Source organism: Engystomops pustulosus, chromosome 7, assembly GCF_040894005.1.
Source record: "Engystomops pustulosus chromosome 7, aEngPut4.maternal, whole genome shotgun sequence".
NCBI lineage: Eukaryota > Metazoa > Chordata > Amphibia > Anura > Leptodactylidae > Engystomops > Engystomops pustulosus.
This window is the reverse complement of record NC_092417.1, coordinates 125,591,805-125,604,732: the sequence shown is the minus strand read 5'-3', so window position 1 is coordinate 125,604,732 and position 12,928 is coordinate 125,591,805. Positions and strand designations below refer to the sequence as shown.

The window sequence follows — 12,928 nt, the reverse complement described above, 5'->3', positions numbered from 1 at the left end:
AATTTGTATAGGTTTTATAATTTTTTTCATACATTTACAAGAAGTAAAACCTCCTGTACAAAAAAAAAAAATTATTTTATTTTGCCAGCTTTTGGCGCTAATAACTTTTTCATACTTCAGTGTACAGAGCTGAAATTGGTGTCATTTTTTGCGGCTGATCGATCCTACCATATACTGCCAAACTACAGTATGGGGAATTTCCTCCTCATTCATTACATTGTGCTAATCGCACACTATAATTAATGGGTTAAAACGAGAATGATCTTCGCCAACATGGCACCCACCCCGCGATCAGTGCTGGTAAGTGTTTTCTACATTATGCAGCAAAGACTTACCGTTTATGGAGAGGGCTCAGCCTGTGAGGGGCTAAATACTCTGCCACCCCTGCTAGGATCTTCTCCCCAGGCACAGCAGACCCACTTCCATTTAGTTATCTGCGGAAAACAGCTTGTGCCCCAATGAAAAGACAGCCCGGTGCTCTAGGAACCCAAATCCCTCTGCTCTACACCAGGATCTGAGCAGTGCATTTAACTCCCTGAGCTCCTGCTGTCGTCTTTGTGTAGCGCATGGCACAGGTAGTATTCCAGAGAATACTACCTTGGAGGTCCTTCCCTTAAGCTTTGAACCTAATTCTTTAAAACTATTCTTATGGCTCCTCCACCTTCCATCTATTCTGTCATTAGTTCCAACATGGACCGCGACACTGAGTCATCCCAAGCCCGTCCCTGTAATTTATCTAACCTTCCCTGTCATTTCTGACACTGACATCATTGCACAATCTTGCTCAGTTGTTCAGAGTCAGAATTGGCCTTCCTTATCTTGGACCCCTTTCTACCTCCTCTATTTCGTCAAGGGTGCTCCTGCAACCTATCTCCCTGATGGCAGGCACACCCGTTCCCGTCCCTGCTGCTGCCCCGGTGAGTCACTCATCTCGATCCAGTGCCAACTCTGGCAGCGTGCCCATCCCCAGATCCTAGGGCACGCGCGCTGCCTTCAGTAAATTTAAAGCAGACCTTGCATCTCTGCTGCCTGCCCTGACCCTGACAACAGACGGTCTTCTGCTAAGGTCTTCGACCTCGGCTGCCATCGCGGGCTAGTTGCACCTGTGGAACGACCTGATGGCACCCCGCTGCTGCAAGACCATCCCACTTTGCGGCGGGCTCAGATGAAGACCAGGTGGCACTTAAATTGCGGTCCCAGGTGTCGGCTAGTACCACCTCCTGTGGTGGTCCAGAGGATCCACTGATCCCGAACCCCGAAATATTTACAGTAACCCGGCTACCTACCTGGTCCTCCTGGCTTTCTTTTCCACCCTCCAGCATTGGCTCCCTGTCAGTCGAGCACATCATGATATCAGCTGCTTGCTGACATTCTAATGTGTTCGCTGCAATTGGCACACACTGATGTCAGTGAGCGGCTGAAGTCATGGTGCGTCTGACGGATCATGCAGGGACACGGAGCCGATGCTGGACCATCAATGTTCAGAAGAGCATCTGCCGGAGGGGCGTCAGAAGGTGAATACACTTTATTTCCCCTGATAGGCTGGGTAAATCTAAAGGAGGGGGGCTACAGGCTATATACTGGGTGGGCAGGGGCTGCTCGGTATATACTGGGTGGGCAGGGGCTGCAGGCTATATACTGGGTGGGCACGGAAAGCAAGTTATATATATATATATAGGGGCTGATGGCTACTTACTAGGGGCAGGGGAAGGAGGCTATATATTGGGGGGGGACGGAGAAGCAGGCTATACACTGGGGAACAGGGGCTGCTGGACATATCATGGGGGCAAGAGGCTTCTGGCTATATACTGGGGAATGAGCTGGCAGGCTATATACTGGGGGGGGGGAAGCTGTCGCTAATGCATTTCCAACCCTCAAATTAATAGTTTTTCCCAGTTTTTTTGTGTTAAAATTAGGGGTCTCGGATTATACTCAGGTCGGCTTATACTCGACTATATATGGTATATACTCGAGTATATAGGGTACGTAATTATGCCTAGACTAGGTACAGGGAGCAAAAATGTCTGTTACCACAAACCAGAAGGGGATCTGCAGGTTGGGAGACCAAAAGGGGAACGGTTACTAAGGCACTGTTACTAGTCGCTCCTTGTAGATCTCCGTACACGGGGCAAGGTGAACACTACATACGGAAATCTCTTTTGAGCTCTATGCCGCCACTTGAAGGATCCAGTATACCTGGATTTTTTGATACGGCATTGTTGACGTTTTGCAATATAAATTTCCTTGTTTTGTTATATATTGTTGAAAACCAAGTAAAAAGTTTTGTTTGTTAAAAAAAAAAAGATAACTACACTCTCCAGGAGAATATAAAAAAAGAACTCAACAACCCATTCCTTTTTATAGGAGTACAATAAAATTTATGCTTTGAAAGACACACTCTCACCGTTTCCATTCTTCTTTTTCTCCCCTTAGTTTATATTTTCACTGCTAAGGGCACGGGACAACTTCACAGTATCAATGGAAGAATGGATGGAGCCATGTATTATAAAATTCTGAGTGACAAACTTCTACCATCCTCCAACACATTACAAATGGGTTGTGGCTGGGTCTTCCAGCAAAACAATGACCCAAAACAAACAGCCAAGGCAACAAATGAGTGGTTCAGAAAGATATACATTTTCATGAGCTGTGGTGTGCAGCCAGTGAGATGGATCGATGCAGAGTCAGGAGTGGAGAGCACCTGTGCTCCTTAGCAGAAAATACAGGTGGGTGCTGGCCTAGAGTAGAGGGTGAAGCATGTGGGTTGCAGATGCTTCCAGAGCCCACTCCTCTCCAACGCCCGACCGATTGGTTCCTATGGACATTTTTTTTTTTAAAACAAACAAACAAAAAAACAAACAATCTCCCCACTGCCTGGCTGCCAAAAGCAGTGTCCATGGTGAGGGCTAATTTTTATGGTGAGAAGAGTTGTTCTTTTCCGGGGTATTATTTTGAGGCACAACTTTTTGATCAGTTTTTCGTTTTTTTCTTTCACACTATTCGTTGTGCAAGTCCATTAATGCTTCAGATGTACCAATTGTCACGGGCATGTTTTTAGCTATTTTTAACTTCATAGTATCATAGTTTATACGGTTTAAAAAAGACATGTCCATCAAGATCAACCAAGGGAAGAAGTTAAAACTGGCACTAGGAAGTTCACTTTGTTATGCAGATACCAATCATTTGTAACTACTATGTGCACGGAAAAAAAAAAGTATGCATTTTTGAAGGTGGGTAGTGAAAAATGGAAATGTGGGGTTTAAGGGGTGGGGTTTATGATATCTCTGTGTACTCATTAAATACATGTTGTTTTAGCATTCAAAAAATATTTTTATGGAAGAAAAGCAAAAACAGTGCAACAACAGGTCACAGCTAAAAGTTCCCTGCAAATGGGGTTAATATAAACATAATTTCATGCTGAAACATGGAAAGACATAAAACACACTCTAACTTACTAAGACAGTGGGACAAAGACAAAGAATGGGAAGTAAGGAAAATATGGAGGAATTCAGGTGGTGTGGGTCATCAAGATAGGCTATCGACTCAATAAGAAATTTAATAGACTAGTAGGCAATACACATATGTACATCAAAGCACAAGGAGATAGTTGTCGAGCCCCCTTAGTATAGGGCAGAAGAAGCAGAATTAAGAAACCAGGGTTGCCAGATATTATTAATTTGCTCTAAACTATCAGCTCTGGTGGCTTCAATACAAGAATTATCTTTTTGGCCTCTAGTATGTGTATTTTGTTGCCAAAGCCTTAGAGAATGGGCAATGCAGCAACAGATTTGAGATATTCCATTTGGTATAAGGGCCAACGGATCATAAAAGCCTATTCAATGTATAAGGTAACAGGAGAACTCAGCAAGGTTGCCTTAAAAAGATAGGTAAATACTACAGGGATCAATGCATATTGACGGCAATCTTTTTTTCTGATTTTTTTTTTTTACATAATTCTACATACAGGATAAATATTGCTATCACCATTAACAAGAAATTTTCCTTGCCAAAGTCAGACTTACCTCACAAGGTTCAGAGAACCCTCTGCTTTCAAATCTTCAGTAGGGATATTTTCTCGAAAATCAAAGGTTAAAAGTTTTGTGGGATCAGAAAGGGCTGTGCATGGGTATTCCCAAAGAGGATGAGGCTCAGCCTCCTGAGATTCACGAAAATCTAGAGATTTCTGTAGAAAACAAAAATATATATATTGTATGATGCTGTTGAAATATTTAAAGGAAATCTACCACCAAAATCAAGCATCTTAAAGTAGGGATATTTACAGTATATTTTAATTTTACCAACAAAAAATGGGAAACCCTATTGACTTGCACTGGCCACAGCCTCCCAGTATATAGCCAGTAACCCCCCAGTAGTATATATAGCCAGCCAGCCCCGTAGTATATATAGCCAGCCAGCCCCCTGTAGTATATAGCTAGCCAGCCCCCTGTAGTTTATAGCCACCCAGCCCCTTTTATTATATAGCCAGTCAGCCCCCTTTAGTATATAACCAGCCCAGTGTAGTATATAACCTACCAGCCTTCAGTTCGCCCAGTATGTAAAAAAAATAACCAACCCCGCTGCTCTTCTTTTTTCTCTCTGCTGTAAAAGCCGGCAGAGTGTGTCAATGCGCGTAATAGAGCACAGAACTGTGATTTCTGTAATACACTACAGAGAGCAGCAGACACGGTGAAGTCACTGCATCCTGCTTCTCAAGCAGCTCAATACAGGTGCAGCACATCAGGGGGGCATTACTGGGGGCTGTGGGGGGCATTACTAGGGGATGCCATTATGGAGACATTACGTGGGGGGGTTGTGGGGGAGATTACTGGGGGCTTTTAGGACGTTACTGGGGGAGCTGTGAGGGCTTCCAAAAGAAAATGGAAAAGATGATATAGCGAGTATCCCAATAATTACACAATTCTCAAAAGATCATTTTATGTTCAAACGAATCATCCAAAAACATTGGAGTATCCTTAAGCAGGATAAAACCATTGGTGAACACATTCCAAAAAAACCAAAATTCGTGTTTAGGAAAGCACAGAATCTGGGAAACATGATAGCACCAACTGTCCAAAATAAAAAGAAAAAACCAACAACTAATTCTGGAACATATAACAACAACTTTCTGAAACAACCAGGTTTTTATCCGTGCAGACACTGTACAGTATGTAAGAATATAAAAGCAAGATCTATAGTACAGATGTTCAGAAATAAGAACAACTCCTTCCCAATTAAACATCATATCAGCTGCAATACAAAAGGAGTCATATATTGCATACAGTGCCCCTGTGGGAAAAGTTACATTGGAAGGACAAAAAGAAAACTTAACATAAGGATTTATCCTTATGTTAAGTTTTCTTTTTGTCCTTCCAATGTAACTTTTCCCACAGGGGCACTGTATGCAATATATGACTCCTTTTGTATTGCAGAACATTTGCGGAATATAAAAAAACAATTTGATGGCCACCCACTATCACGCCATTATAAGGACAAACACAATGGAAAAATTGAAGGAAGTGTAATATTTGGCATTGAACAAGTGAAAAAGAACTGGAGAGGGGGCAATTATATTAAATGTATGTCAAAGGCAGAAAGCCGATGGATATTCGAGCTAGATACGCTAATCCCTAATGGTTTGAACAGCGAGATCGAATTATTTGCATTTTAAGTGGAAGATTTACACTGGTACCCACTGCCCAATTGAAATATACTGATATATATATATACTTTTTATTTTTATACACATTTTTATATTATAGTTTGACTATATATAATGTACTTTTTTAGGAAGACAACTAATTAATTAATACAGTGGTGGAAACAATGATTTTTTAATATTATGTTTTTAACAATAAATATATATATATTTTTATAAATTAATAAAAATGTTTTGAGAATGGCACCTTATCTGGGTATAGCGATACAACAGAATTATAAAAAGATGCATTTTAAAACTAAACAGTGAGATTAGGAATTCAACCCTGAGGAAGAGAGCCGGAGCTCTCAAAAACGCGTCGGTGGAAAACCCTTTTGTCTCACCAGACGGACCGTACCTAGGGTGACATCACCGGTACCTTGTTAGTCAGATACAGCGAAGCCACTGGCCGGGGCTCGCGTGCTGATCTGCATTTTGTGGATTACTACTTGGCTTGGAAACACTATCCGAAGTGAAATACACCTCACGAAAAGATTATTGCTCTACATGAGATTTACGAGACCTACGGAACAAAACCTCACTAAACGGAAGGAATCAAACTTCCCACACAGGAGGGGTGCCACTTACAGGTTAGTGCATCGTGCACACTGATGTTTAAATCATTGTAGATCCGTTAGTGGTATAGCGTTTATCCGAACCTAATAGTCCTTATTTTATAGCCAGCGCAGGTAACCTTGTTTTTTACTTAAGTAGTGTTTGTAGCAGTGGAGAGGCACACTGTCCTTACCAGCGAAGGTTTTTTCCTTTCTCTTTTTTTGCTTATTTAAGCACTTTGTCCAACCCATCTACATCTTTGCGCCAGTGTATATCAAAAATACCCCCCAGTTTTTATTGAACATTTTCAGATTTGGATACATACATTTGTAAATATACGAAATATCAGCATAGTAAGTACAGAAGGAGGGTTCTATTGTTGCTATTTCTTCGCATTTCTCTTCTTCCCTATGCATGCCAATAGCTCCAAATGGGAGGGAAAGGTCCTCTGTTGATTTATATATCTTTAAATACCGTTTTCTGCCCTCTCTTTGGATAGTAAGTAAACTACACATTTGACAGTATCAGTAAAAAGTTAAAACAATAACAAACTTTTAACATAACATAACATTCGGCTTACTGCCCATTGGTTTATCAAGATTATATCATATCTATACAAGGTTTCCTTTTGTTTTCTTAGGTATGCTAGGAGAGAATTCAGGTACGTATGATTGCTCTCTCCAAATAGAGCAAGTCTCCATCCTCTTAATTTTATTTTGTACCTATGTCTTTCCTTTTAGTGTTCTTGTGACTTAGCCCATGGTGACCAAATATCTACAATTGGTTGATGGCTAAGTAAACCTCTAGACAATGTCTTTTCATAGTTATACTGTACGTGGTGTCTATGCAAGCAATTAGTTCCACTGTTGGAGGGCACTTATTAGATTTCCAGTGTCTTGCAATAATAGGTCTTGCAATAGCTAGGATTTTGCAAGTCAAAATTCTTTGTTTTGTGGGAAGGATTTCCAATCCTATCCCTAATAGTGCCAGGGCTGGATCGAGTGGTAAAGTGTGGTTCAGCATTTTTTGTATGAGTTCAAAGACTTCTGTCCAATATTTCTGTACTATGGGACATTGCCAGCATATGTGAATAATGGTCCCCCTCATGCCACATTCCCTCCAACAAAGGGGGAATGCATTTGGATAGGCCTGATGTATATGATCTGGGGTATAATACCATCTCATCATTAGCTTAACCGCGTTTTCAATGTGCACTGTGCATTTAAGTGTTGTGTGGAGAAGAATTTCCCATTCTTTAAGCTGTATTGGACGGCCTATGTCTCTTTCCCACAATCTGTAGGTGTAATATTTGTGTGTTTGATATTGTGAGGTTAGATGTGAGTTTAGCGATTTGAGACCTTTCGTTGGTCTCATCACTAGTTGGTGTAAGTGGGTGTCCCCACCAAGGGGGTTTAATGCTTTCTAGAAGATGTTTTATCCTCAGATAAGTGAATATCGCCGCAATGGGTAGTTGATAGCGCTTTTGAAGTTCATGAAAGATTTTCATAAGATTTTGTTTTGTTCACATAACTGGCCTAGGGTTTTCACCCCAGCTGTTTTCCAATGTTGAATCTGTAAGTGCATATTCCACCGTCTCTAGTTTTATGTCTGACAGTTGAACTGGGTTTGATTGGATTTGGTTCGTTTGATGAACACTGGCCCAGACCTCTAGCAGGTTGCGTGTAATGGGAAGTATTGATTTAGCTTGAGGTAAGTTCCAAAAGGATGCTTCTAGCAGACTATCTATGTTTGTGTTTGCTGCTAATGTTTTTTCTATATGCACCCATGGTAATAGGGGAATGGAGTGGAGCCAATGTGTTGCTTGTTGTAATATGGTGGCTCTATAGTAACCCTTAATGTCTGGAACACCCAGGCCCCCTATCGATTTGTGTTTAGATAGAATCTTGCTAGAGACGTGAGGTTTACTGCCTTTCCAGACATAGGAGGACATGATACTTTGGGCTTTTGGCGAAAAAACTATTTGGGAGAGCAATTGGTAGCGTGCGGAATAGGTACAAGAGTCTCGGGAGTAGTAGCATTTTGAATGCCGCTATTCTGCCCAGCCATGAGACTTCTTTATTAAGCATCAATTTGGATTCTTTATGAATTGCGGCTAATAGTGATTCATAGTTTTCTGTGTAAAGTTTGGATGATGGAAATGTTACCTGAATTCCTAAATATTGAATGGTATTATCTCTCCGGTCAAAGGGGTATTTGTGTTTTATTAAGTGGAGGGAGTCACGGTGTATGAATAATGGTAGTGCCTGCGTTTTTGTCGTGTTGAGTTTATAGTAGGAGATGTCCCCAAATTTGTGTATTAATGAGGTAACCGTTTCTAGGGATTCTTCAGGATTGGTTAATGTAAGAATGATGTCGTCCGCATATAAGGATATGACATGTTTCCTACCTCCCACTAAGGCTCCTTGTATTTTGTTGGAATGTTGGATTAGGGTTGCCAACGGTTCCTATGATAGGTTAAAAATCAAGGGAGAGAGAGCGCACCCCTGCCTGGTACCGTTGGTTATCGAAAAAGATTCTGACAAAGTGCCATTTGTATAAACCATGGCTGATGGGTCAGAGTATAAGTTTTTGATGGCGTCCAGGAAGGGGCCCCTCATGCCCATTTTGTCAACTACCGAGAAGGCGTACGTCGAGTGAATACAGTCAAACGCCTTCTCGGCGTCAAGAGCTAGAAGGATTGCTGGGGTTTGACTCTGTTCTAGGAAGTGTAATATGTTAATGACTTTTATAGTATTATCTGACGCCTGTCTCTTTTTTACGAAGCTATTTGGTTGTCGCTAATTAGGCTTGGAAGGCAGGTCATAAGGCGAGTTGCAAGAATTCTGGCATAAACTTTTGTGTCAATGTTTAGTAAGGAGATTGGCCTGAAGTTTTGGGGGTAATCAGGTGGCCTACCCGGCTTCGGTATGGTTACTATTAACGTTTCCTGGTTTTCCCTAGGGATGGAGCTAGTGTTAATCATGTGATTAAAAGCCATAGTCATGTGCTTAGTCAGTGTGTTGCCGTGAACTTTGCAGTATTCCCCAATGATCCCATCAGTACCTGGCTTTGTGAGGGGGCAGTTCCTTAAGTGCTTTGGACACCTCTTCGGGGGAATAAGGTTGATTTAATGAATTCAATAGCATATTTAGTTTAATCCCTTGCAAAAATGTGTCTATTTCTTGTGTAGATGGTTGGTAGGTGAAGGGGTCGTGTTTGAAATTATAGAGGTTTTCATAGTATTCTTTGAACCTGTTGGCTATATCTTTTGGGGTTATCAATTTCCCTTTTTTGTCTGCTGTGTGTATGAAGGGAATTTTCACTTTGAAGTGTTTGGCTTTGAATCTGTTAGCTAATAGTTTGCCTGCTTTATCACCCTGAGCATAGTATTGTGCGCCTGTTTTCAGGAGTCTCTTTTCATATACATGTAACAACTGTTCTCGTTTTTTGCTTAGGGTTAGAGCTAATTCTGGGGAATGGGGTATTTTTATTAATTGTTTCTAGCCTGTCAATTTCCTTTATAGTTTCCGATTCAGCTGCTCTTTGTATTCTGTCTGAATCTCAAGCTTAATGAATGTGCCTCGCATATAAACCTTATGTGCATTCCATAGTAAAACTGGATCAGGGACAGATGGTGTATTGAATCTGAAGAATTCCTTCAGGTCTCTTTCAAATATAGGTCTGTATTTGGGATGTTGTAGTAAGTATTCGTTGCATCGCCATATGTACGTGGGAGTTTGGTCCAGTGTTTCGGAGATGGTTAATGTTATGGCCGCATGGTCCGACCATGTAATGGTACCTATAGTAGTTTCTATAGCTCTTGACAGTAAATGTCTGCTTATTAAGTATAAATCTATTCTAAAATAACAATTATGAACTGCAGAATGAAAGGTATAATCTTTTTCTGTGCTGTGTTGGGCCCTCCATATGTCATATAGTTCTGACTGTCCTAAATCTTGGCTCAGGCTCTGGGGCTTTCTTAGGGTTGCTGATGAGCAATCCATAGAGGGATCAGGGGTGATGTTAAAATCCCCTCCCATGATAATTTCACCTACAGCGTGTTTTTTTTAAGATTCTTTGCATCTTGCAAAAGAAGTGAATCTGTCGCTTATTCGGAGAGTAAATAGCAAGCAAGGTAAATGTTTCATTATTGATTGTGCAAACTATTAGGACATACCTTCCAAAAGGATCTTTCAATACCTTATTTTCTTGGAATGCTAATGTGTTTTTAATCACTATTGCGACCCCTCTACTCTTGTTGCGAAAGTGAGATTGGTATATGTTTGGGAAATTAGGGTTGTGAAACCTATGTGCGTCTTCTAGTTTCAGGTGAGTCTCCTGGACAAATAGTATATCGCATAGTTGTTTCCTTGCATATTTCCATGTTTGGGATCTTTTGAATGGATTATTGAGACCCTTCACATTCATTGATAGTACCTTTATACCCATGGTTTTTCATATGTGTCTCCTACATCTAAAACCTTGTGAATGTCATTTGTTCTGCTGTTGAATGTCATGAGAAGCTTGTACTGTGACTTTCTAATAATTTTGTACATGTGACTGAAGCCTGTTTTAACAAAACACAACAATAAACATAAACATTTTGGGCTCCAAGGACTTTTGCCCATTTAGAACTCTTGCAGCATAAAGCTGCGTCAGTGGGGGTGAAAGTAACAGTTCGGAATTATAGTTACCAGTCCAGAGTTGGTAAGTTCGGACTATTCAGGTGTGCACCGTACCAAGTGTTCAACTTTGCTTCTTTGTTTTGGACCCGATCTTGTGCCATTCCTCTGTGATGCTTGTAGGAGGGATTCTTTCTTGAAAGGTTGAATCGGATATAGGTAAGCCCCATCTTTTCAATAGGTTTGCGCCTTCCTCAGGTGTTCTGACCATGGAGATGTTGCCATTGCGGGAGATCAGTAGCTTTGTGGGGAATCCCCATTTGTATGGAATCTAGTTTTTCCTATGATTGGTGTTAGCTGTCTCCGTATGCGAAGTGTCGCAGCCGAAAGATCTTTGTAGATCGTCCTTATATGGGTTTGGAAGAGTTCCTATTTTCCTGGTTTCAGCCATCAGGCGTCGTAAAGAAGTGAATTCGTGCCAACACGTCTCGCGGAATTTCCTCGTTTAGGTGTTTCGGGTGTGGAAGTCTGTGTGCTCTGTCAATTCTCAGATCCTGATCTGTGCAATCTGGGAGAAGTAGTTTAATAAATCTTTGTATGTAGGAAGTTAGTTCTGACTGTGTGACTACTTCTGGAATCCCCCGGAATTTCACGTTGTTCCGACGTGATCGGTCCTCTAAGTCAGCCAGTTTAGCATGAATTTGTTGAACTTCCTCTTCTAGCTTATAGTAATCGTCTATCAGTTCGTTATGTGATTGCACCACTTCCCCCATTTTCTCTTCCACATGGTGGATTCTGTTACCAAGGGATTGGACCTCGTCTTTTATAGGTACCAGCATTTTGTTTATGTCACCTTGGAAGGCCCGTCGCCATACACTGAGCATGTTTTTCATGGAGCACTCTGTGAGTGTTTTGTCTGATGTTGGAAGCATCTCAAAGGCGTCTTGGGAGGCAGTCGAGGAGCACTCTGGGAGTGAGCTTTCATCTCCTGAGTCCCCGTGCTCTGGGGACATTCTGGGCCTCTGTTTTGCTGGACTGCGGCCTGTGGGGGAATGCAGCGGCGGCCATTTTGATGGCGAGTCGGCGCCCGTTCCCGCAGCTATGTCCTCTGTGTTCCCGTTCTGGTCTGAAATCGGGGAAGCGGGGGCAGAGCTAGAGCGTCTGTTTGCGTGTGGCACCTCATACCTTTTGCGGTTTCCCGGTGAGTGCTGTGCCTTCAGAGATTGTGTGCGCGGCGCCATCTTGGATTTGGTCTCCCGCTGCAGAGAGGTAAAAATCCATAATCTTCTGGGGTTTTGAGGAGTTCCCCCTCTTCTTAGTAGTGCTCCTCGTCTTGGAGACACTGTTCATGCTTCTTTTCTCGGGTCTCTGTGGAGTAAAGTAGCTTTGGGATTACTGCAGTACCAGAGCTAGCACCTCATGCGTCCGTGCAGACAGGCAGTCAGGCCACGCCCTTCGGTAGATACCTTTCTGATCCATTATAGTGCTTTAAAGAGAGTTATATGATCTTATTTTGATTTACTGCTTCACAATTTGGATCAACCTCTGTTTGGTTTCTACCATATTCTAGTATTTCCACCTGTTTCATTTTTTTGTCATTTACCTGGTCAGGAGAGGCTTTGCTCATTGGGGGGAGCTGGTGTTGGTCAGGTTGACTGGCTTTATCATATGCCAGGTCTCCCTGTAGGTTTACATTTGTGTGTAGTCCACACTTTTAAATGTTTTTAATATTTCTGTGTTGTGGTGTACTATGGTACAAATAAAATTTGTTTACTTTTTACTTTTGGGTCTCATAGCATACTTCCTTTTTTTCTTTGTGTATTTATAATTTATCACAGGTTTTAAACGTATTGGTGTCCTGAGTTCACTAATACAATAGAAAGATGGAGAAATTTGGATTGTAGCTTCCCCCCCCCCAGGGTCCCCTGAAAAGGAAGAATCAGGGGACCCAGAGCAGGAGCTCAAATGACAATCCATTTCTATCCACACCTCCTGTCTCCTCCTGTAGTCCTGGCAGCCAAGGATGTTGCTTTAAAATAGTGCTGAGCATAGCACG

The 12,928-nt window shown here is 41.8% G+C and overlaps 1 protein-coding gene across 10 annotated transcripts in view; it reads right to left on the bottom strand.

Moving 5' to 3' along the window:
- The window catches only part of PRMT7 (protein arginine methyltransferase 7), a 530,266-nt gene that overhangs the window by 15,577 nt on the left and 501,761 nt on the right, over positions 1–12,928 (bottom strand). For 8 of the 10 annotated variants that reach the window (XM_072117757.1, XM_072117754.1, XM_072117758.1 and 5 more), the window contains one exon: positions 4,023–4,183. The exons of the other annotated variants lie outside the window; for them this stretch is intronic. In XM_072117757.1, coding sequence (XP_071973858.1) covers positions 4,023–4,183 — 161 coding nt within the window. The remainder of the gene's footprint in view (positions 1–4,022; positions 4,184–12,928) is intronic. 10 annotated transcript variants of the gene reach the window in all.